Source organism: Thecamonas trahens (genome assembly GCF_000142905.1).
Source record: "Thecamonas trahens ATCC 50062 unplaced genomic scaffold supercont1.7, whole genome shotgun sequence".
Classification (NCBI taxonomy): Eukaryota; order Apusomonadida; family Apusomonadidae; genus Thecamonas; species Thecamonas trahens.
In genome coordinates, this window is record NW_013657673.1 from 362,902 (window position 1) to 386,224 (window position 23,323).

Genomic DNA, 23,323 nt, shown 5'->3' on the forward strand with positions numbered 1-23,323 from the left:
ACCAGTGCCAATGATCCTCCAAGAGAATGGACGGCTTCGAGAGGGTGACACTGCTCAGAATCTCTCCAGAAGAGACCATCGAAGGCGGCGCAAGGGGGAGGGGGGGGGAGGGCCGAGGATGGATGGATTGGGTTTGGGGGGGGGGGGGCTACAGCTCGACGGCGGCAGCATCCTGCTCACGCATGGCGGCAATGAGGGCATCCATTGAGCCCTCGGCGCCGAGATCGGAGTTCTCGATGGCGAGAATGTCGTGAAAGTGGCGGAGATCGTGCGGAAGGCCGTGGTAGGCGGCGGTGGTGGGCTGGATCCTGGTCTGAGACTCGATGATGCGCATGCGCGGGAGGTCGGCAGCAGCCGGATCGTCGGCTGGTAGGGCGGCGTAGGAGTCGAGCTCGGTGCGGGTAAAGAGGAGTGTGGACCACGGCTCGGCGAGCGGGTTGATGTCGACGAGGACGACCTTGGTGAACTTGCGCTCGACGTAGACGTCAAACGAGAAGTGCGAGAGAGTAAAGGCGTCCGGGCGGCGCCGGGGCAAGATGGGCATGGTAAAAGTCGGCGAGCAGATGGCGGATGTGGTGGTGGACAGCAGCGCCTGAGGGCTCGTGGGTGCTAAGGAGGAAGGGGAAGAAGGTATCGGTGTGGCGCTGCGAGACGGCGACGAGGCGTGAGCCGAGGACAAAGGCACGGAACTCGAGCGCCGGCTGCAGATTGTAGAACTTGCGCAGAACCAGAGTGTGGCCAGCAGCTGGCGGGTCGAGACCGGTCCCGTCGCCCTCGGCATCCTCAGTGGTGCCGTGGTAGGGCCGGAGCAGATCGTGAGCCACAAAGTCGGAGGCCTTGAGCAGGAGAAAGACGTCGGCAGGGGTGACACACTTGAGCGATCCGCCAAACGAGGCCCAGACTGCATCCTTTGGAGCGGACCAGTCGAGCTTGGGCACCACACCGCCGCCGCCAAAGGCTTTGACGGTCTCGGCCACAAAGGCCTCGAGCTCGGGGAAGGCCGGGGCAAAGGCGTGGTCATCGCTCGCCTCGCTGCCATCAGCGTCGTCGGCCGGGAAGCCCGAGTCGGAGACGTCATCTAGAGCCTCGTCTAGAGCATCACGAGCAATGCCCTTCTCATCGGCAACTGAGGCTGGTAGCAGCAGGCCATCCGCCAGGAGGTAGTCGACAAAGGCCTGCGAGAGTGGGTGCGTCCGCGACTTGATGGACACGGCACGGAAGAGCGGGTGCCAGGCCTTGAAGGCGCACGCATCTACGTCTGCCCGCGAGGGCATGTACCTCCCTTCTGCAGCCATGTGTGGGTGGAGAGAGGTGTGGGTGTGGGTGTGGGTGTGGGTGTGGGTGGTTGGTGAGGCGGTGGGGAGGGGGGGAGGGGCGGTGATGGGACTCGATTGGGGCTCTTCGGGGGTTGGGCGGAGGAGCACGGTGGGCTGATGTCGAGAGGATGTGTGGTTTAGTCTTGATCATGGGGTAAAGTGTGGCCTGATCTTGGTCTTGATCATGAGGTGTGGTGTGGCCTGATCTTGGTCTTGATCATGGGGTGTGGTGTGGCCTGATCTTGGTCTTGATCATGGGGTGTGGTGTGGCCTGATCTTGGTCTTGATCATGAGGTGTGGTGTGGCCTGATCTTGGTCTTGATCAAGGGGTGAAGTGTGGCCTGATCTTGGTCTTGATCAAGGGGTGAAGTGTGGCCTGATCTTGGTCTTGATCATCATGGGGTGAGGTGTGGCCTGCTCCCGATGAAGATGTGTAGACGGATGATGATCACGACAAGGCCACGTCCTCGTCAAAACAGGTCACAATATCCGAGAAGATGCGGTATGATCACGATACGTGGCGCCCACCGCAGTCCGATCCCGAACTCGCGTGTGACCGCCAAGCGACGTCTCCCACCACGTGACCACCAATGCGGACCCTTCCTCCACCCCTCTCCACCTCCCCCCCCCCTTCCGGTTAGGGCCGAGGCGAGAGAGATGGACTCGACCTTTGCCGCACGGTTCCGAGCCAATATGGTTGGCGAGTGGGCTGCCAAGTACTTCCCCTACGAGGCCTACGCCGCTGAGCTGGCCTCCCTTCCGCACGCTGCTGAGCGCCTTGCGGAGGCAGGGCCTGGGGCTCTGGAAGCAGCGGCTGCCCTGGCCGACTCACCCTGGGGTGTCCCCGGCGTGGAGGCTGGGGAGAGCGGCCGTATTGACGCTTCGCTGGATGGGCCTGGTGATGAGCATGCTCCGCTGCTCGGCAGTGGTGGCGCCCGAGGGAGGACGTCGCCGCGGGCGCCTGCGCTGCTGCGGATCGCCGAGGGCTTCCTCATCAGGGTCCAGGGGGCAGAGGCCCGCGTCGACGAGTTCTACAGTGAAAAGGAAGAACTGTTTCGGACGCGAATCATGCGGCTGAACAACTACCTGGCGGCAAACAACCTGACCTACCCGCTGAGCGAGGGTAGCCCGCCGTCGTCGGCGCCGTCGACCCCGCGCGGCGGCAGTGGCGGCCGCGGGTCCAAGATCGACGTCGCCGCCATTCGCGACGCGCTGGAGGAGCTCTACCGCGGACTCCTTCTGCTCCGCAACTATGCGGCGCTCAACTTTACGGCAGTTCACGAGGTCCGCAAGGGTCTCGACTCGGTCTGCCGGACCTCCAAGTCGGCGTGGTTCCTCATCCGCAACGAGGTTGTCAGCCGCCGCGCGTACGCGTCTGCCAAGGACCGGCTTGAGCCGCTGCTCAATGAGATCGAGTGCCGCTACGCGGTGCTCTTTACTGAAGGCTCGGTGGCTGCGGCCAAGACTTCGCTGTTTGAGCGGAAGCAGCCACCGCCGCGCACCTTTCTCAACACCTTCAACCTCGGGTTCTTCTCGGGCTTCTCGGTCCCACTGGTGGTCCTCACACTCTCGCTCCTGTTCACCTCGTCCGAGGTCGGCTACGATCCAGAGGCCGACCTGTACCCGGTCATTCCGGTCTTCCGTTGCACCGGCATCCTCATTCTGGTCTTCTGGCTCTGGGGCGGTATTGTGGTGATTTTCGAAAAGTTCCGCATCAATCACACCTTTATCCTGGAGCTCGATCCGTCGACCGTCCTCGCGCACGACCGCATCTTCAAGTCGGGCGCGCTGCTCTCGGCGCTGTGGCTCTCGTGCTTCCTCCTCTTTCTCGCTGCCGTTCGTCGCGGCATCCACGTCTTTCCGGTCCACCACAAGGTGTATCCGGCCATTCTTGTCGGCGTACTCACACTCCTCCTCCTCTGTCCGTTCCGGATGCTCCACCGGCCGACGCGCTGGTGGCTCCTCACCCGCTCGCTGCGCACCATCTCGGCGCCGTTCTTTGCGGTCACCTTTGCCGACAACCTCATCGGCGATTACATGACGTCGCTGGTCAAGGTCCTGTACGACGCCGAGTACTTGGCGTGCTTCTACCTCTCCGGCGACTGGCTCAACAACGACTTTTCCCAGTGCCAGGAGACCAATCGCAAGTATGCCCTCCCTGTCCTCACTGCACTCCCGTTGGTCTGGCGTTTCCTGCAGTGCCTCCGCCGCTACCGCGACAGCGGCGACGCTTGGCCGCACCTCGGCAACGCCGGCAAGTACGCCGTTGCCACCGTCGCCGTCACTCTTGGCGCCTTCCACTCGGATTGGAAGTCGTACGGCCACGAGTACTCGGCCCCGCGCGTCGCCTGGCTCGCCCTGCTCGTCTTCTCCACCCTCTACGCCTACTCTTGGGACATCTGCATGGATTGGGGCCTGATGTGGTGGGCAGATGGAAAAGTTCACGTCCGCAAGCAGTTCCACTACGGCTCCCTTTGGGTCTACGCCCTTGCCGCCGTCCTCAACCTCTTTGGCCGCTTTGTGTGGATGCTCACCCTCATCACCGCTCCGGTCCAGTCGGCCATCAACCACGAGCTTGCCGTCTTTGTCTACGCCCTTGTCGAGGTCATCCGCCGCTCCGTCTGGGCTCTTCTTCGCATCGAGCACGAGCACTCGTTCAACGCCTCCAAGTTCCGCGCCGTCCGCGACATCCCCATCGCTTTTCACTCCAATACCACCATCAATACCTCGGCCTTTGACATCGTCGCCATCTCGCCGCGCCCCACCGACCCGACCGCACCCGTCGACACCGGCGATATCGAGCTCGCCGAGCGCTCGCGCTCTGCCTTTGCCGGCGCCTCCCCGCGCCAAATATCCGCCCACCACCACCAGCACCCGTCCGCCAAGTCCCGCTCCAACTCGGCCGCCGGCATCTCGCCTCACACATCCAACGCCGCGCACACCCTCCACACTGCTCATCCACATTGCCCGTAAAACCACACATACACGCACGCCATACACACGACCTACTTTGTTGACTTCCTGATCTGCTGGATTTCAAAGAGATCGACAGTCCCGCAATCGCACTCTCGCCGAGCTCTGGGCAGGGCGGGTCAGCGAGTGACGAGCCGTCGGACAGAATTTGGTCCATCTCCACTGAGCGCTCCACGTCCCCCCTCCCCCCCCCCTCCAACCCTCCCACCCCTTCCTACACCTCACCACCACCACCACCACCACCACCACCACCACCCGACTGCTCCACCCACCACTCCACACTCCATCCCTCTGTACCCTTTCCCCCTTCTCCACACGTTGGAAACAGACCAGGCCGTCACCCCCCCCCCCCCCCCCCGTCCCTCCCTCCCTCGCTCCCTCTCTGCGCACCCGCTTGGAACACAGCGGGCAGAGGAGCAAGTGAGCGGACAGTTTCGAGAAGGTGATCTTGGCTGAGAAGCAGACACATAGTACACCGGGTTGCTAGAGCAGGAGCTTGAAAAGTAATCATGGGCAGGCGCAGACGGAGGAAGAAGAAGGCCGGCGGAGCAGCGGCGGCGACCGGGACCCCGGGTGGGCTTGATGCTGGAGGTGGTTGGCAAGGTCAAGGTGGACACGCTGGTGATTCGAGTGGGAAAAGGAGAAAGACCAGTAGTGGTCTGTCAAAGGGTGAGGCCGCAGCAACCGCAGCGGCGGCAAAGGCCGCAGCCTCGGATCCTTTGGCCAACTATGAGCCGGTCCCGCTGGCAGCCGAGGACGAGCGGCGGAAGGGCAACAAGCAGTACCACCGCAAGAACTACGCCGCAGCAGTGTACCACTACACTCGATCTATTTCCGGCGCCGCTAAGAACCCATCGTTCCTCGGCGTGCTCTTTGCCAATCGCGCTGCTGCCCACATTGGGCTCAAGCATTACCAGGCTTGCGTCGACGACTGCACCGCAGCGCTCTCGCTAGACCCCAAGTCGGTCAAGGCCCATGGGCGCCGCGCGTACGCGCTGTACTCACTCAAGCGGTACGCCGACGCTGTGGCCGACTACGAGGCTGTCCTCAAGCTCGATCCCGACAACGTGCAAGTCCGCGACAACCTCGAGTGCGCGCTCCGCCAGCTGGACTTGGCATCCAAGCGCGACGTTGCCGGCGGCCTGAGCGCCAAGGCCAAGGGCGGTGGGGGTAAGCGGACGCGGACGCCGTCGGGCGGGTCGAAGCGCGACCACGACCGACCGCCGCTGCCGCCGCTGGAGCGCATCCCACTCGCCTCGTGCTCGACGTCTGTCTACGCGCTGGCATGCCTTGAAGCTGCTGCACCGGACCCCGAGACGCTCATCTACCCGATTGCGCTCGACGCAGCGGCCGCCGCTGGCGCCAGCCACAGTTTGGCGGCCGATGCCAAGGCCTCGCCGGCGGTGCTCGACTGGATGGCGTCGTCGCTGTATGCGTTGCACTACCCGTACGGTCCGATGAGCGGAGGCAACGTCGGCGCAGCGCCGGCTCCAGCTGAAGAGCTCGTGCCTGTTCCGGCAGCGAGCACAGGCCGCGGAGCCGGCGGCGACGGTGCGCTGCCGCGGCCGGGCCGCGAACGTACGCTGTCGGGCGGTGCCGAGACGTCGCGAAGCCGGCGGCGCGGGCGCAACAAGCGTCGGTCGTCGACCGGGAGCTCAGCCAAGGCTGACGGTGACGGCGGCGACGGCAATGACGGCAGTGGCGGCGATGGCGGTGGCGGCGACGATGGGCCGCGGGCGTCGGTCCTAGTTCCGGTCAGCGACGCCAACGTTGCCCGGGCCATGGCCATCAAGGTCGAGGGCAACAGCCGCTTTGCGGTCGGTGACCTTGACGCGGCGCTCGAGCACTACACCCGTGCGATTGAGATCAACCCCAACGAGGGTGTGTTTTACTCGAACCGGGCCCAGGTCCACCTCAAGCAGGAGTCGTACTACGATGCCATCCATGACTGTGCCAAGTCGATTGAGCGCGGGCCAACGTTCAAGGCGTACCTGCGGCGGGCCAAGGCTTGGCACGCGCTGCGGGCGTTTGAGGAGGCCTCGCGCGACTATGTCACTGCGTTGCGGTACGGAGCGCGGTACTCGGACGTGCGGCCTGGCCTCGAGCAGTGCCTGTACGAGATCGAGATGGGCTTCTTTGAGACGTACGCCATGAACACGGGCGTTGACACGACGCTCGTTCAGCTCATCCACTACGTTCAGTCCAAGATGTCGGGCATGGCGTACGACGTTGGCGCCATCGACAAGCACGACATCGAGCGGCTGGCGTCGTGCGTGTACTCGATCTGCGAGGTTGCTGCAGAGTTTCCGTTTTGGGACTACGAGGACGAGACCGCAGTGCCAGTCGCGGCCGAGGCGCCGGCGCCCGCCGGCGAAGACTCGCCGTGGACGCTCTCGACCTTTCTCAAGATGGCGCTCGACTCGGAGCTTTCGGCCGGGCTCGACCTCTCGTCGTGGGAGCAAAACCCGCGGTTGGTCGCGATCATGGACGACTACATCCGCCGCGGTGTGATTATCGACGACCGGACTCAGGCCAAGGACGGCACTGCTGGCCGGCCCAGCAATGCAGCAGCGCCTGAAGCCAGCACCGCTGCGGCCGCGCCGCCGCGGATCAGTGCTGCTGCGTCGGCTGCACTCGGCGCCGCCCTCCTCGGAGCCAATCGCGGACTCAACTCGGGCGAGATCCCGCTGTCGTCGGACGACATCCAGGCCTTTGTCTCGCTCCTCACCGAGTCGGCAATGTGTGCAGCGTTTTCGGTTGTGGCCGACTTTCTGGAAGTTGCCATTCCAGACGCATCGGACGACTCGCAGTTTCTTGCGCTCGTCAACGAGACCTCACACTTTCAGGCCGACGAACCGCTGCGCGTGGCGTTCCAGGCTGCCCAGACGATGCTCAAGATGAAGGGCGGAGGCGAGGCGCTCGCGCCCGAGGCCATTGTCAGCAAGCTCAACAAGGTGCTTGTGGCTCAGCCGCCGCCGGCCATGCTCGAGGCTAACTACGTCCGCGCTCTGGTCTACCTCGTCCGGGCTCATGCCAAGGGTCCTGTTCCGGACGTCAGCGACCTGCGGCTTGCCGCCGAGTGCGAGCCTGAGTCGGCCTTTGTCCAGGGCCTCATTCTTGCGGCCCAGAAGCAGGCCGAGCTCCGTGACATCCGCCCGGATCGGCGTTGAGCGAGCAGCCCAGGAGTACTGCACAATCTGCCAAGCCACGTTGCGGGTTGTCGTTCATTGCGCAGCAGCAGCAACCACAACCGCGAGCTACGAAAGAAAGTACACGCCGCTACGGCAGCAAGTTGTTCCTCGTTGCGCAACAGAACCAAACCCAACAGACCACAGCCAGGCACCATATCAAGCCACGTTGCGGGTTGTCGTTCATTGCGCAGCAGCAGCAACCACAACCGCGATCCAGACTACAGGCACTTGCGGTGGAGAATGCTCTTGCCCTCCTCCTGATACTCCTCGGACGAGATCCACATCTTCTTAAAGGTGGCGAGCGAGGCGAGGATAGAACCGCCGATCCAGGCCGAGTAGGCGCGCTCGGGCGGGGCGGCGATGCGGATCTTGACGTCCTTAGGAGCGAGCTCCTTGACCTCCTTGAGCAGGCGGTTGCCAAAGCCGCGGAAGAGGGTGGAGCCGCCAGCGAGCACCATGTGCGAGTACAGGGTTTTCCTCAGGTCCATGTCGCAGTTGGTGATGGACGAGACAACAATCTCGTGGACGCCCTCGTACTCGGAGCCGATCAACTCTGGGTTGAACAGCACCTCGGGCGCGCGGAACCGCTCCGGCCCGATCTCCATGACCGAGCCATCGGGCAGGGTGTACGACTGCAGGGTGTGTCCGCGGTCGAGCTCGAGCGACTCCTCCTTCTTGGGATTGTACGAGACCTTGCAGAGCGCCTCCTTGAGCGACCGGACCGCCAGCATTTCCGCCGAAGTGTGGAAGGCGTACCCGGCCTTGCGCAGCAGCCGCACCAGATGCCGAGTAATGTCGCGCCCTCCCAGGTCAATTCTAGAGATGGCGTGCGGCATGGCAAAGCCCTCGTAGATAGGCACGGCCGTCGTCACGCCCTCGCCACAGTCCAGGACCATGCCGGTCGTCTTGCCCGACGCGTACAGCGAGAGCACGGCCTGCATCGACACAAACAGGGCCGGAACGTTGTATGTCTCAAAGAACAGCTCTGCTGCCTCCTCCCGGTTTGCCCGCGGGTTGAGCGGCGACTCGGTGAGAAGCACAGGATGCTCCTGCGAGTGAATCTTGAGCTCCTCGTTGTAGATGTGCGACCAGAGCCGCTGCATGTCTGCCCAGTCGTTGACGATGCCATGCTCCATCGGGTATCGCACCTTGAGCAGCCCACGCAGATCGTCCGCCCGCCCTCCCACAAAGTGATCTCCCTCCACAGCCCCTGCCATCAGCCGCACGTGCTTGGGCGTCCCCACGTAGTTGGAGAACGCCACAGACGGCAGCTCGTCGCCAGCAAACCCAGCCTTCAGCACCCCGGTCCCCTACCCACACCCATGCCCCCCCAAACCCACACCCACACCCACAGACATAGCATGTCAGTCACTTCAGTCATCTCCCTGCCTCCTTCCCCCTCCGGCTCTCTCCCCCGCCCCCCCCTTCCGCGGCCAGTGGCCGCATCGCCCGCGCCTGTTTTTTCTCCCGCGCCACCCCACCCACCCCCACCTTCCCCCCTCGGTCACACACGGGATACCCCCCCCACACACACACAACACACACACTGTTCCGTACATTGTCAATGACCACGGGCTGGTTGTACCCCTCGGCCATGTGCGGTACCTGTCGGTGAGCAGTGAGCCAGGTGTAGCCCACTGTCGTAGTTGTCGAGGGTGGGGCGGGGGGGGGGGGGGGGGAGGGTGGCGGGGTGGGGGCTGACGGCGCATTGGCCTACGGGTGGCAGGATGGCATCTAGCACCGTGGGGGGATTCCAGAGAGGTATGCGGAGGGAGATGACTGGTTGGTGGAGGGATTGGAGGTGCTACGTTTATCAGAGGTGATGATGATCAATCAATCAGTACTTGCCCTCGCGCTTGTCCTGGCCAAACAGCGAGGCGTCGCCCCACGGGAAGGCGCGCTTGCGGCGCTCCTGGAAGGCGTAGAGGGGAGCATCCGAGTGATGGTGGTCATGCGAGAAGTGACGCATGGCCACGTATGCGGTGACAACACCAAGCGCAGCAAGGCCGCCCTTGGAGTACATCTTCCACGCGGAAGCATGGTCTGCACCCTCGAGCCGCAACAGCCGAGCCGACCCCCCGCCAAGAACCACCGCCACACAACAAGCCCCAGGGTAAGTAAACCACTTCAAACACCCTCACTGCATGTCGCCATCCACATGGCGTCCTCCTCTGCCGCCTGATGCCTTGGCCCTTGCCGATTCAGCCTCTCCGTCTCGCGGCTGCTGCGTCATGGCCGCCAATGATCGCCCGGTGGGGTCGAGTTGGGTCGCACGCCGTGGCAGCCACTTCTGGAGAGCAATCCCATACAGAGCGCTACAACTTCCACTCGAGGTAACCATGGCTGTGTACTTTTCTTGTACGAGAGTAGGTACCACCTCCAGAAGCACACCTCGCGCTATCCCCATAGCAACACGTCGGCGGGCGGGCTGGACGACTAATTTTTGGCCATCACACGCCACTTGGCCCTCGACCCACAGCCAAAGGAAAGCAGGTGGGGGAGGGGGAAGGGAGGGGGGGAGGGAGGGAGGGGAGGGGGGGGGGAGGTGGGAAGGGAGAGGACAACGTACGAGCAGCCTCAGCGGCAGAGCCGGACATCATCCGGACGGCAGGGACGGCAGAAGCCGCAGCACGACGAACGAAAGCCATTGTTGACAAGAGGGGGAGAAAAGTGCTGTTCGCGGAGGAGGGGTGGGGGAGGGGGGCGGTTTGAGAGCAAGCCGTGGCATGGCTAGAGCGCATCTGACAGGTTCAGCACAGCATTGGAGGTGATGATACTGGCGTAGTTGGATGCGGTTGATTTGTGCGGCAAGGCAAGCTTGGCCGATGGCATGTCTTGGGCCTTGGGCGCGCCAGGATGAGAAACGAGTCGCCGGCAGCAAGGGCGGCGCAAGGCGGGAGGCAGTCAGCGCGACGATCGGCAGACTCATGGCCGCATCATGGCCGCATCCGAAAGGACAGGCAAGAGCAGCTAGCTAAAGAAGAAACCACGAGATAATGGTGAACGGAGTGAGCCAGAGATGGTGGAGGAGAAGCTTGGTCGCGATGACTGGGTAGCGGTCGTGGTCGAGGTACGAGTCCATGTACGTCTTCTCCCCATACACCCGGTGCGCTGCCTCTTGAACGATAAACGCGCCGATGACCAGCCCGGCAGCCTGCCAGAACTGCATGTAGTGGGCGAGGCTTCGCGATGGAAGGCAAAAGACAACAAGGAACGGGACGACGACGATGACCGCAGAGAGGAACGCAACTTGAGGCGCATGCGCCTCGACAGTGTAGCGGACAACGAGAACGAGTCCAGCGATGACGGCTGCCGATCCAGACCGAGAGACGAGGCCAACAAGACCAAGAGCGCCCCCCATGCCCAGTGCCACAGTGGCCAGATGGACATAGACATTCCCGGCGTGGCGATGGAACTGCGTGTAGTCGGCGCCAAGTGCGGTAAAGCTCGCCCACGATGCCGCTTCGATATGGGCATCGGTGACCTTGAGCGCGAGCACAAGGCCACAGGCGACGACGTGACCGGCGACAAGCCCACTCCATTTGGCCTTGAACGTTGGCGAGAGAAGCAGGACAATCAAGCCAGCAACTGTGCCGGCGATCTCAGGGTGCGGGACATCGACATCGCCAGCACCTACCGCCGCCATTGCAAAGCCAGGGGCGGCGAGGAGCACCAGAAGACCATCGACCGCCGACGATGCAGTTGAAAGATACGCAAATGCTAGCGCACTGGCAGAAAGCACGGTCAAGAAGAGCATGTCGCGGTGAAAAACGCCATCGTCCACATCGCGAAAGACAGCATTGAGCACCTGCACCATGTAGGGAAGGAACGCGACCGAGAGAACTGCGTCGTCGAGCACAGACAACAAACTCCCCCAGCAGCGGCACGAGCACGGAGGCCGAGCACAGCACATGCCATCGCGGCCAGCATGGCCAGATTGGAAATGCCCACGTGGGCTTCGGCCTGCGAGTAGACAATGGTCGCCCACGGGAGCGTGCCGACGAGCTGGTCGATGGCCATGCTGGCGGCGCCGTAGAGGATGGCAGCGTGCTCGCCAAGCGGGCCCGGAGCTACAGCGACATGAAGGCGGACAAAGACATGCGGGGCGGCATCCGTCGTCACGCTAGAAGCAGTCTGCATCGCGACCAGCTCGCGGTGGTAGTCAAAGCAGATCATGTCGCCAGGAGCGAGTGCATGCACACCATCCGCATGACTGCGGAGCGGAAAGGCGACCTCCACACCTCCCTCTCCAGCCACTAGATACGGACACCGTAGCAGTGCGACGCCAGGCACAAAGCCCAGTAGGCCTTTGACAACGCCCGGTTGGCCCGGACCAGACAAGCGCTGTATAGCCAGATCGTTCATGCCATCGACATGAGCGATGTGAAAGGTGCCCGGCGGTGTGTGCTGAGCTACAGCATCCAGCATCATCCGCGAAGTCTTCAGTCCCTTCAGCGCTCGGGCAGCATCAGACGAAGCCTCAGCTACCTCGTGGAAAGGGACGCTGCGAGCGAGGTTCCGGGTTGGCGACGCGACAGTGGCGAGATACCGAGCCAATAGCGGTGCATACTCTGCGTCCGACACTGGGCCCAGCAGCCCAGCAGCCACAGAGGGTAAAGTTAGAACGACAAACGCTGCCGCCGCAATGACGAGGCACAGATGCTTCATACGAGAGAGTCCTTTGTCCCTCCTACCTCTCAAGTGCTCAAGCCCGAACAGCTGAGTCATCTCGCGGCTGGCGCCGACCCGATCACCAACACAGACAGACACATCCATATGTCACCACACGACTGGCATCGACTCCTGCGGGCACGTCATCGGACACGTCATCGACTACGACTTTTCGGGCAAGGCAGGCAAGGCGATTTCATCTGCGTCACTTTACGTCGGCGATGAGGCGCACCTTGCCGATGTCCATGCCTGTGGCGCACGACGCGTATGCGCTGAGCAAGCTCAGGGCATTGAAACAGCCAATGGTGTGATGGTGTGAGTGCAAGCGTGTGCGATGAGCCCGCACTTACAGCCGCAGTGGTCGCGTCTAGCGATCTGATGCTAATGGAGTGCAACTTGTTGGGCCAGCAGCGACCAAGGAGTGTACAGCTGTGCAGAGCGGGGAAGGCTTTCGGCGAAGCATTAGTGATCACCGCTATTGACCGAAACGCACCCAGGTCAGCCCCCTCCACACATCCCACCCCGCCACAGCAATATCGAGCCGCTCCTCCCTGCATCATCCCCCTCACATTACCCTCTTTACCATTTCCAGAGCTTCTACCCCTTCATACGAGAGAGTCCTTTGTATCTGTCCATATCACCCCCTCAAGCCCGAACAGCTGAGTCATCTCGTGGCTGGCGCCGACCCGATCACCAACACAGACAGACACATCCATATGTCACCACACGACTGGCATCGACTCCTGCGGGCACGTCATCGGACACGTCATCGACTACGACTTTTCGGGCAAGGCAGGCAAGGCGATTTCATCTGCGTCACTTTACGTCGGCGATGAGGCGCACCTTGCCGATGTCCATGCCTGTGGCGCACGACGCGTATGCGCTGAGCAAGCTCAGGGCATGGTGTGAGTGCAAGCGTGTGCGATGAGCCCGCACTTACAGCCGCAGTGGTCGCGTCTAGCGATCTGATGCTAATGGAGTGCAACTTGTTGGGCCAGCAGCGACCAAGGAGTGTACAGCTGTGCAGAGCGGGGAAGGCTTTCGGCGAAGCATTAGTGATCACCGCTATTGACCGAAACGCACCCAGGTCAGCCCCCTCCACACATCCCACCCCGTCACAGCAATATCGAGCCGCTCCTCCCTGCATCATCCCCCTCACATTACCCTCTTTACCATTTCCAGAGCTTCTACCCCTCCCATCTCCCGATCATCTCCAATCTGTATCTGTCCATATCACCCCCCCCCCTTTCCTCCTGCCCAACTCCACGCGATCCCGAGTCCAAACCCTCATCCCCCTCCTTCCCCACACCACCCATCCACCCATCAACTACGCACTTGCCCTCCATGCCACCCATCTACCCTTACCTCCCTTTTTCTCTCCTTCATCTACATCCTTTCAACCGGTGATCATCCATCCACCCGATCTCCATCCCCCTCCCCCCCCCTCCCTCCCTCTGCTTCCAACTATCTTCACCAACGGACTTTGGCCCGACCCACGCCATTCCTCTTCACCACGAGCAGGCCGTTCTCTACCATGGGCTGCGGCTCGTCAACCCAGGCACGGGCATCATCTGCATCGACCGCATCTGCATCTGCCAGAAAGAACAAACCAAAGTCAAAGGCCAAGGCCAAGGCCAAGCCCCGTCGTGGTCGTAAGGGTCTTCCGCCGGCATCTGTCTCGTCGGCTCCTCCCAAACTGGTGGACTCTGATGATGACCGCGATGGCTCGGATGACGTTGATGCTGGTCGCGGTGGTGATGGTGGTGAGATCGAAATGGACGAAGATGAAGAGGAGGCGCTGGTTGAAGAGGCCGAGGCTGAGGCTGATCTAATCTGTGCTCTTGCCCGCAAGATGACCACCGCCGTGTCGGGCAAGGGCCGCTTCTCTGTTTGCTACGCAAAGGGCTCGGCTGGGGCGTCCAAGGCAAAGGGTGGCGGGTCGCGGTCGCGGGGGGAAAGAGCTCGTCGTCACCGGTGCTGGTACCCATCGCTCTTGGCGATGGGGCCCCGCCGCTTGTCTTTGATGTTGCTGTGGCCAAGGAGGCGTACTCGGCCACGCTTGCTCTCGTTCCCATCGCAGCCGAGGCTGCATATGATGTATACTGGCAGACGATGGTTTCTAGTAGCACTACATCAGCGCAGCTGGAGTACTCGCCGCAGAAGCGGCCGCTCCCTCCGCGCCGCACTCTCCGCGCGGTTCTGCTCGTCGGGCTCGACACCGTTGCTGTCGACGAGTCCACCGTCTTTGTCCCTGCTGCAGACACCTTCTTTCTCTCACCATCGCCATACCTCTTTGCCCACGGCCTCCGCCTCTCCAAGCCATCACCCATGCGCATAGACTGGTACGGCCCTGGTCCAGAGACGCCCGGCGCAGCTGCCGGCCTCTGGATCGGCCTTGTTCCTCAAGCAAAGGCACCCAAGCCAGGTGCCAGGTTTGCCCGGACAAAAGCAACGGTTGCTGCTGATCTTGTTCCTCCTCTAGACGGCGAAGAGCACGAGGAGCAGGAGGAGGAAGAGAGCGGGGGTACTCGTGCGCGGCGATCGAACCGTGGACGTGGTCGTGGTGGTGGCGGCCGCGGTCGTGGCCGCTCCTCCCGCACCAGAGGTGGAGGCGGTGCCGCAGCGTCGTCGTCAACAGCCGCTCCTGAAGCCAAGCCTGACGACAACGCTGACGACGCTGTGCCTGAGGGCATGGATCCACGGATCGGCTATTACGGCTCGCGTATGATTCCAACCGCTGCGCTCTCCGAGGGAGTGTACGTGGCCGTTGTCGGCGACAGCAGCGGCATGCTCCTTGCTGTCGCTGACAAGCCCGTCACGCTCGACACCATGTTCCGCGATGAGTCGCGAGAGGTCATCTTTGGTGATGTCGGCATCACTTCTGATGCCGTTGTCGCCGGCCTCTCGCACGACGGTGATACGTTTGACCACAACATGGAGCTTGATGGCTTGACCATCGAGGTTGTGACCAAGAAGGCGGGTGTTGTGGCCGCTGGCGAGGGGCTCTCGGTCACCTGGTCGTTCCCATCCGACTACACACTCGGGATGGAGATGCTCTACATCGCGCCAGTGGGCAAGGGCATGATGGGCACTGTCGCCGCTACCCAGATCACCAAAGCGTCTGGTTCGTACGAGATCGATGACTCGTATGCTGGAGCAGTGTTCAAGCACGACGTCGTCTACGAGGCCTTTGTGGTCACCTCGACCGCTGTCCGTGGCCGCTCCGCTCCGTTCACTGCCAAGATGATCGACGAGACTGCTGCCGCTGCCGCTGCTGCCGAACGTGCTGCCTCGGGCTGGTCCATTGCCATTGCCGACAGCAAGTCCAAGGTCCAGTACGGCGCCCCCCTCGTGTGTACCTGGTCCATCTCTACCGAAGAAGCCGAGGCCATGGCCATGACCCTTGCTGTTGCCGTTGTCGGCAAAACCGAGGCAGTCACCGACGGCTTACCGGGCCTCTCAGTCACGCTCGATCGCCAAGTCGGCGAGACAACCGGCACTGCCACTTTTCTCCGCTTCTGTGGCGGCTCCTCTCACCCGGCGCCCGCTATGGACTGGCGCTCCGTGACTCGTGGGGTGAGATCCTCGCCGAGGTCGAGTTTAAGGTCATCGACAAGGCTGGTCTCTCGTTCTCGATGGTGTCCGATGCGGCGTCGGACGCGTCCTGGCGCCTTGCATCCGGCTCGTACTACTCGGCCTTTTCCACCGTTCTCAAGTCTGCCAAGGCAGCAGGGACCCGCTACTCGGACTCGTCGTTTATCTCGGGCGCGGCGTCGTCGCTCTGGCTCAACCCGGCCAAGCCACCGCCGGACGAGTACATCGCCCACCCGGAGCACGAGTGGGTCTCTCTCCTTGATGCCTACACCGCCACACTTGCTGGAGAAGACGCCCCCTGGCATCGACCCAGCTACCGTGTATCCTCCCGTCATCAACCGACGACTTTCCGTGCCCGATCGAGCAGGGTGGCATCGGCGACTGCTATCTCATCTCGTCGCTCAACGTCATGGCCTCAGCACGCCATGCCGACGCCATGCTCCGCGATCTTTTTGTGGGCTACGACATCATCATGGGCGCGTACGCGCTCTCGCTCTACCGATTTGGCATCCGCAAGCTGGTCACCATCGACGACCTTGTCCCGGCCACACCCTCAGGCAAGCCGCTCTTTGCCTGGGGCGAGGACCGCGGCCAGCTGTATGCACCGCTCATCGAGAAGGCGTACGCTGCCATGTACGGCTGCTACGAGGCCATTGATGGCGGTCTCGAACGCTTTGCCATGATGGAGATGACCGGTGGCATGGCCATGGCCGTCCCGCTTCCGGCTGCGCTCACTCCTGGCGCGCTTGCCACACTCTGGGACACGGTGCTGGCTGCCTTTGACTCTGGGGCGCTGCTTGCATGCTCACGAGCGCACGACGATCCCGAAAACTTTGATACTGATCCCGAGACCGGCATTGTGTACAACCATGCGTACGGCATTGTCAAGGCCGTCCAGCTCAAGAACAAGACCAAGACGCGTCTGCTGCAGATTCGCAATCCGCACGGCTCTGGCGAGTGGTCCGGTGCCTGGTCCGATGACTCGCCGCTGTGGACTGCCAAGCTCCGCGCCGCTGCAGGTGCTACCGAGTCCAAGGTCGACGACGGCCTGTTCTTCATGTCCATTGAGGACTTTGCCACCTACTTTACCGCCGTCGATGCCTGCTACCCCATCCCGGACGGCTGGGGCCACGCGTCGTTTGAGACACAGTGGACGCTTGACAACGTCATGGCCAAGGATGGCATCGCGCCGCTCGACTCGTTCACGCCACTTGCCGATCTTGTCGAGGCCTCGGCTGAAGCTGAGGACGCGTGGTGGCACGCGCCGTCTGTCCGCATCACTGTCGCCTCGGAGACCGAAGTCATTGTCGCACTCTACCAGTCTGACATGGAGCTGTTTGTCGAAGCGTCGGATCCATCGCATCCGGTCTACCGTAGAACTAACGATCTTGTCCACGCCGTCGGCATCCGCATCGAGACCCTCCGTCGTGGTGATACTCAGCCGCAATTTGCCGCCCCAGTGGAAGGTGACGACGACGACGACGACGAGGCCGGCTTCAACTTTGAGTTTGGCTCTCCGCCCATCAACACCACAACCCTCGTTGATCTAGCTCCCGCCACTGAGCCGCAGGTCTTTGTCCGCACTGTCCTGCCGAAGGGCGTCCACATTGTCTACGCCCGCTCGGTCCGTGCAGACATTCAGGGCTGGACTGTCGGCCATCTCCGGGTCTTTGCGCCCGATCTCTCGCTACTCACTCTCGACGTCAACGAGTGCTGCGAGATGCTCAACACCAAGTTCCGTGCCGTGAACCTTGATCAGGTCATGGGCAAGGGCGGTGCCCACAAGCTTCCGCTCGCCACCATGGCCGAGCTTGATGTTTTGGCGATGATGACGGTGAGTCCAGCGAGTCCGGCGATGGCGATGGCGATGGCGATGGCGACGGAAAGGCCGAGGTAGGCCGCCGCGGTCGTGCACGTCGTCGTCGTGGTCGTGCACGTCGCCGGCGTGGTCGCGCACGTCGCCGTCGCGGTCGTGCACGGCGCCGTCGCGGTCGTGCACGGCGTCGTCGTGGTCGTGCACGGCGTCGTCGTGGTCGTGCACGGCGTCGTCGTGGTCGTGCACGGCGTCGTCGCGGAGCCGGCATCCGCCGTGAATGAATGAAAGCCGCAGTGCAGTGCTGTGTTAATACCCTCACTGCCAGTTGAGCGAGACTCGCTCGCCACACCACGCACAAGAGCCACCTCCGACCCGGATCCAAGCGTTCCACGCGTCGGCAGCGGCGAGCATGCCGCAGGCGTTGCAGGCCTTGCCCGACGCGCCCGACGCGCCGACGGCCTCACCAGTCACGATGCACACGTCGGAGCCGGCATCGCCGCAGGCGGTGCACACGAGGCCACCAGCCCACTTGAACGCGCCGCACCGCGCGCACGGCGAGCCGTCCAGCTTGCCTTCAACCTCCTCCATGCCCTTTTCGATGACCCAGTTGCGGATGCGCTCGACTTCGGCGTGCGGGACAAAGGCCGCCGACTCCTCCGGAATAAACAGGTCACGCGGGACGTCGGTCTCGTCAAACAGAGTGTCGCCGACCAACTCGCCGTCACGCATGGCGTCGGCAATGTCAACAAACCGGTTCCAGGCCACAAACGCGCTTGCCACTGAGCCGGCCTTGATTGCGGCCGCTCCAGCCTCGTAGAAGAGCCGATCCGCAGGCAGGACGTGCGCGTAGCGGAGGAGCGCGAACGAGAGACGGACCAGAAGCTGCGAGGCGTCCCCCTGCCAGTCTCTGCCGCCGTGTCAAGCTGAATCTTGACCTTGAGCAGGTGCGCAAGGAGCAGATACTGCTCGAGGGCACCGGCTTCCTCGTCGACGCCTGGCCGACAGGCAGGCCCTGCCGGACCAGGGCGTAAAGGAAGGTCTTGAGTTCGCTCACTACATCGAGTTCCATCCCGCTGAGCACCTCCTTGGCCAGGCGGGCAAAGAGCGGCATGTGCTGGGCGAGCGCCAGAGGTGGATACCGAGCGTACACCCGGACAGCCTCCACGAATCTGGACTCACTGCCAGACTCGAGCAGCTGCGAAACGTAGCGTGTGGTGTACCCGGTGAGCAGCTCTGGATCGCGCAACGAGTCTGCAGTTGAGAGCACCCGCTCCCACTCGCCCTGCGAGGCAAGGACCTCCAGCCCGGCGCGAGTGTCGCCTTCAGCAAGCAGGCTCGACGCGTCGCCGCGGTTGACGAGCCATGCTCGCTTCTCGGCCGCCACATAATCGGAAAAGCCTGGTGCGCGACGCGCGGCAAGGTCGACGGCGCGATCAAACATTTCGGCAGACATGAGAACGTCGAGTGCCTCCTTGTACATCTCGACCTCGGCGTAGAGGTCGGCGGCAACCTGGACGCGACCCATGTCAACAAGCATGGTCGAGACCTTGGTCACGACCTCGGCCACGCGATCCGGCACAAACTTGATGGCCAGCGGGACAAGGTGTCGCTCCCAGGTCTCCTCCAGAAAGTCGTGGTCCGCCACCTCGTCGGGCGAGAGCCCGAGGTACGTGTCGATCGCCTTAGAGTACTCGCCCTGGTCAACCCAGACGGATGCCTGCTCGAGCACGCCTTCCTTCGACGCTGAGCCGGCAGACTGCAGCGACCGCTCATAGCGGGCCTGAACCTCACCGAGCTCGTGCGGGGTGTGGACGCGGGCAACGCGGAGAGCAGAGGGCCAGTCGCCGGCTTCGACAAACATCTCGATGGCTAGCTCTGGCCGCTCGACGCGAAGGTAGAGCTTTTCGGCGGCTTCGAGGTCGCCACGCTCGGCGGCGTCCTTGGCCTGCGCCACAAAAATATCCTTCATGGCCGACGGATCGTTCTCGCGCGCCACCCGGGTCGCCGCTGCCCAGTCGTGGGCGTGGGCGTACATGAGGATGGCCTCGCGCGGCCGGCCCGCCGCAATAAAGTGAGTCTCAGCCTCGGCGAGGTTGTTGGCATCTTCCAGCACGTATGCGCGCTTGATATGGACCTGGCCAAGAAGGGCTGGATGCCGGGCTGAGTGCTCGTGGGCAAGCTCGGTCGCCATCTCCCACTCGCCCGAGTCCATGGCGTAGGCCACCGCCGGCGGGGCCAGCCCAAGCTTGCCCACAATCGACGACGGCAGCTGCTCGGCCTTGATCCAGTAGTAGGCAATCTGGTTGGCGATGGCCTGCGGCGCGGCCTCGCGCGCGACCCGGTAGGCGTCGTCCCACCGCGAAGCTGCGCGGTACATGTTGATTGCGGCCTTGGGATCTTGTCCGGCAAGGTAGTGCTTCTCGGCCTCGCCCAGCCGGCTCTCTGACTCGAGCTGCTGCGCCAAATGCAGGTGGGTGTCGAGGAGCAGGTCCTTGTGGAAGACCGAGACCAACCGGATCATGTCGTCGTACCGGGCGGCCTGCTTGTACATCTGGATGGCCGAGTCTGGCTCGTCAGCCTCGATGTACATGCGCTCGGCGTCGGCGAGCTTGCCTGCCGCGTGCAGCTTACCGGCCTGATCCAAGTAGAGCGAGGCAAGCTCGCCGGGCTCGAGGTGGCCGGCGAGCCGCGAGACGTCGGCAAACCTCCCAGCGCGGGTGTACATCTCCACCACCGACCGTGGCTGGTCACACCGCATGTACAGCGTCTCGGCCGACTCGTATTCGCCGACCTCGTCAAAGTGAGCCGCGAGTTTGAGCGCGTACCCTGTTGCCGAGTCGGCTGGCAGTGAGTTGAGCAGGGAGAGGGCCTTGGTGTAGAGCCGCGCCTTCATCGCCGCCTCGAGCGCCTTGACGTACGCACCTGCCTCGACGTAGTGGTTCACAGCCGAGTCGTAGTTCTTGGCGTTGACCAGGTAGTCACCCCACTCCTCCTCGAGCCCGGTCACCGAACCCGGGGTGACTCGCCGTGCGAGCGCCACCGCGTTGCCGTACGCACCGCCCTGGCGGTAGGCATCAAGCGCGCGGTCTGACTTGCCGAGCCGCTCAAAGAACTCGCCGGCCTTGGAGTAGTTCCGCGAGTTGAACAACGCAGTCCCGATGCGCTCCAGCACGTCGGCCGAGACGTCGAGCCCACGCTCGGTGACCAGCGACGCGGCGCGGGCAGGCAGCGAGCCCTGCAGGTACAGGGCAATGGCATCGGCAAACTCGCCCTCATCGGCCTTGAACTTGGCTGCCTCCCCAAACTGGGCCGTCTCCATCAGCCAGCCAAAGTACTCCTCTTTGTAGGTGGCCAGGCCCGGGAAGTTACCCTCGCGCGCGACCCGCAGCGCCTCGCCGTGCTTGTGCAGACCCTGCCACATGCGCATGGCTTCTTGGACGCCGGCCTCGCCGCCGTAGCGAAGGAGTAGCGACTCGGCCTCGCGAGGTGTGCCGCGAAGCACCAGCAGTCGCGCCTGGACCGCGTAGTGTGAGGCGCCATCGACCGAGGCCCGCGCCAGCGCCAGCACGTCTTTGAGGTACGCGGCCTTGGCCACGTCGCCGGTCGCCGCGTAGCACCTGTGCGCCACCACGAGGTTACCGGCCTCCAGCGCAAGGCTACCAAGCGTGGCCCACATGCCGGCTGCCTGCGGCGATGCCGGGTCGAGCACCTCGAGCATGGCAATGGCGCGGCCAAAGTCTGAGTCTTGCAGGGCAGCGCCAAACTCGATAAGGCCCTCGTCGAGAACCACCTGCGAGGTGTTGAAACCATCATCAACGGCCACGTACGTGGTGCCGTCGGCACGGACAATCGAGTCGACGTCGCCAGCAATGGGGAAAGTCTCGCATGACGACGGTGACGCAACCGAGTACCAGACGTGGAGCGTCGAGCGCGACTGGGCAACCACTACGTCCGAAAAAGGCACCCACTGAACGTAGGAGCAGTACGAGAGGAGCGTGACCTTGTCACCAGGCGCGTGGGCGCCCGGGCCGGCGTCGGCAGCGGCGACAGACTCGCGCGATGCGTTGCCCGAGCCCGCCTCAAGGAAGACCAGGTAGAGGAACTTGGTCTTGTCGCGGAAGAGCAGATAGTCGCCGTTGCGAGAGAGCTCGAGCCAGTCGACCTTCTTGTCGTGAGTGATCGAGACCGCAGCCGCGTCGTAGGCGTCGGACGCGAGCGTCGAGACAGAGATGGTGAAAGGGTCGAGGAGGTAGGCGAGCTTGGCCGGAGTAGCGGCCAGCTGCGACGGGACGCAGATGGAGAGCCGGTGCGGGTTGACAACCTCGGTCCTCACAGTGGCGAGCGGGACGGAGACGCCGTACTGGACGAGCGTCAGCTCGCCGGCGTTGAAGATCATGCACACGGACGGGTTGTCAAAGTAGAACTTTCGTTGCCCGAGCCGGCCCAGGGAATTTCCGACACCGCCAGGCGGCCGAGGTCAGCCGCAAGGAGCGAGGTCGGAGTGGTGGCGATGAGGTAGCGGCCTTGAAAAATGTTGATCTTCTCGATCTCGGGCCCGCGCTCGGCCTTGACGAGCACCCCGTCCGAGGCAGCAGACTCGGGGATGGCCGAAGAAGCAAGAAGCGGCTTGACAAGGACCTGGTTGGCGGCGAGATAGGTAAATTCAAACTGGCCGCGGTAGCGGGCACGCTTGAGGGCAGCGTCGAACATCTCCATGCAGCCCGGGGCCGAGCCGGCAACCAGCCGTGAGCCCGACGGTGACCAGGCAAACGAGGAGAGTGCGCCCATGCCGGATGCCGGCTTGGTACCGGCAATGACCCAGCGGCTCCGCGCGGGTGACCAGGTGAGGAGGTAGATGGCCGAGTACGAGCCAAGGACGGCAGCGGCGCCCGACGGCGAGACGGCGAGCGTGGTGAGCGGACCGTAGCTAGGGTCGCGTGAAAAGTCGAGCGGAACTTGCGAAGTCGCCGGCGGATTGTCGGCGGTGAGGCAGTAGACCTTGTTGTCAGAGGCCGGAACGAGGATGGACGAGCCCCAGCCGACGCTCAGCGGGACGGCCGGCGCCACCGAGGCCTTAAAGTGGCTCGCCGGTGCGCCGTCGTGGTCAAACTCAAAGACAAAGAGCGTGCCGTCGAGGTGGGCAAAGACGGCCGAGTGGCCCGATGGGCCGGGCGCGGCGGCGACAAGCGGCGAGTCGGTATCGTACAGCGGCGCTGCCTTCTTCCGCTTGAGGTTACCAACCTTGACCGCACCGGACGCGTCGCCAAAGAGAAGCTCATTTGGCCGAAGCGCTGGCCAGACCAGGGCCGTCAGCGGCGCTGCAGCGGCAAACTTGTTGCAGATCGCCTTTGAGGCGCCCCACTCTGCGCCAAGTTTGTAGACAAAGACCGTCGAGTCTGACTGGGCGATGGCGAGCTTGGTCGAGTCTGGTGAAAAGGCCATAGCCACGACCTTGTACGACTTGGCCGCACCCTTGCCACCACCTGGTTTGGTAGCAAACTTGTCCTTCCGCTCTCCAGACGCAGGGTCGAACAGGTGGACGACCCGGTCGGCTGTCGCAGCCGCCAGCCGCATGTTGTTGCCCGCAAACGCCAGTGCGTCCACACGGTGGTCGCGCTTCTTGCTCCCCGCCAGCGTCGTCACGTGCCGGAGGTGCATAGTAAGGGGGGAGTATGGGGGTTGGAGTGTGACTTGGAGTGTGTGTGTGTGTGTGGGCGTGCGTGTATGTGTGTGTGGACGGCAAGGGGTAGGTGGGGGAGGGG

The 23,323-nt window shown here is 63.3% G+C and overlaps 8 protein-coding genes across 8 annotated transcripts; 3 read left to right on the forward strand and 5 right to left on the reverse strand.

The window, feature by feature from the left end:
- Window positions 1-148: 148 nt before the first annotated feature.
- AMSG_01886 (cell cycle control protein Cdc123) lies at window positions 149-1,274 on the reverse strand (the record flags this gene model as incomplete). Its single annotated transcript, XM_013905936.1, has 2 exons — window positions 149-592; window positions 660-1,274. 2 exons carry the CDS (start codon window positions 1,272-1,274, stop codon window positions 149-151), a joined length of 1,059 nt encoding a protein of 352 aa, XP_013761390.1.
- Window positions 1,275-1,973: 699 nt separating this feature from the next.
- Window positions 1,974-4,306, forward strand: AMSG_01887 (xenotropic and polytropic murine leukemia virus receptor xpr1; the record flags this gene model as incomplete). The annotated part of the gene is made up of 1 exon (XM_013905937.1): window positions 1,974-4,306. The coding sequence occupies one exon, from the start codon at window positions 1,974-1,976 to the stop codon at window positions 4,287-4,289; it is 2,316 nt and encodes a 771-aa protein (XP_013761391.1). The 3' UTR covers window positions 4,290-4,306.
- A 492-nt stretch (window positions 4,307-4,798) lies between these two features.
- On the forward strand, window positions 4,799-7,459 carry AMSG_01888 (mitochondrial import receptor subunit TOM34; the record flags this gene model as incomplete). Its single annotated transcript, XM_013905938.1, has 2 exons — window positions 4,799-4,862; window positions 4,971-7,459. The coding sequence occupies 2 exons, from the start codon at window positions 4,799-4,801 to the stop codon at window positions 7,457-7,459; spliced, it is 2,553 nt and encodes an 850-aa protein (XP_013761392.1).
- Window positions 7,460-7,554: 95 nt separating this feature from the next.
- AMSG_01889 (alpha-centractin) lies at window positions 7,555-9,076 on the reverse strand (the record flags this gene model as incomplete). The annotated part of the gene is made up of 2 exons (XM_013905939.1): window positions 7,555-8,790; window positions 9,038-9,076. The coding sequence occupies 2 exons, from the start codon at window positions 9,074-9,076 to the stop codon at window positions 7,699-7,701; spliced, it is 1,131 nt and encodes a 376-aa protein (XP_013761393.1). The 3' UTR covers window positions 7,555-7,698.
- Window positions 9,077-9,271: 195 nt separating this feature from the next.
- On the reverse strand, window positions 9,272-10,154 carry AMSG_01890 (uncharacterized protein). Its single transcript, XM_013905940.1, has 2 exons — window positions 10,050-10,154; window positions 9,272-9,523 (listed from the first exon to the last, which is right to left on the reverse strand). The coding sequence occupies exons 1-2, from the start codon at window positions 10,126-10,128 to the stop codon at window positions 9,318-9,320; spliced, it is 285 nt and encodes a 94-aa protein (XP_013761394.1). The 5' UTR covers window positions 10,129-10,154; the 3' UTR covers window positions 9,272-9,317.
- Window positions 10,155-10,173: 19 nt separating this feature from the next.
- Window positions 10,174-11,656, reverse strand: AMSG_01891 (uncharacterized protein; the record flags this gene model as incomplete). Its single annotated transcript, XM_013905941.1, has 2 exons — window positions 10,174-11,323; window positions 11,368-11,656. 2 exons carry the CDS (start codon window positions 11,654-11,656, stop codon window positions 10,455-10,457), a joined length of 1,158 nt encoding a protein of 385 aa, XP_013761395.1. The 3' UTR covers window positions 10,174-10,454.
- A 2,269-nt stretch (window positions 11,657-13,925) lies between these two features.
- AMSG_01892 (muscle-specific calpain) lies at window positions 13,926-17,642 on the forward strand (the record flags this gene model as incomplete). Its single annotated transcript, XM_013905942.1, has 4 exons — window positions 13,926-14,068; window positions 14,113-15,631; window positions 15,733-15,993; window positions 16,059-17,642. 4 exons carry the CDS (start codon window positions 13,926-13,928, stop codon window positions 17,640-17,642), a joined length of 3,507 nt encoding a protein of 1,168 aa, XP_013761396.1.
- A 234-nt stretch (window positions 17,643-17,876) lies between these two features.
- AMSG_01893 (intraflagellar transporter 172) lies at window positions 17,877-23,260 on the reverse strand (the record flags this gene model as incomplete). The annotated part of the gene is made up of 4 exons (XM_013905943.1): window positions 22,023-23,260; window positions 18,583-21,984; window positions 18,497-18,544; window positions 17,877-18,458 (listed from the first exon to the last, which is right to left on the reverse strand). The coding sequence occupies exons 1-4, from the start codon at window positions 23,217-23,219 to the stop codon at window positions 17,877-17,879; spliced, it is 5,229 nt and encodes a 1,742-aa protein (XP_013761397.1). The 5' UTR covers window positions 23,220-23,260.
- Window positions 23,261-23,323: the final 63 nt, after the last annotated feature.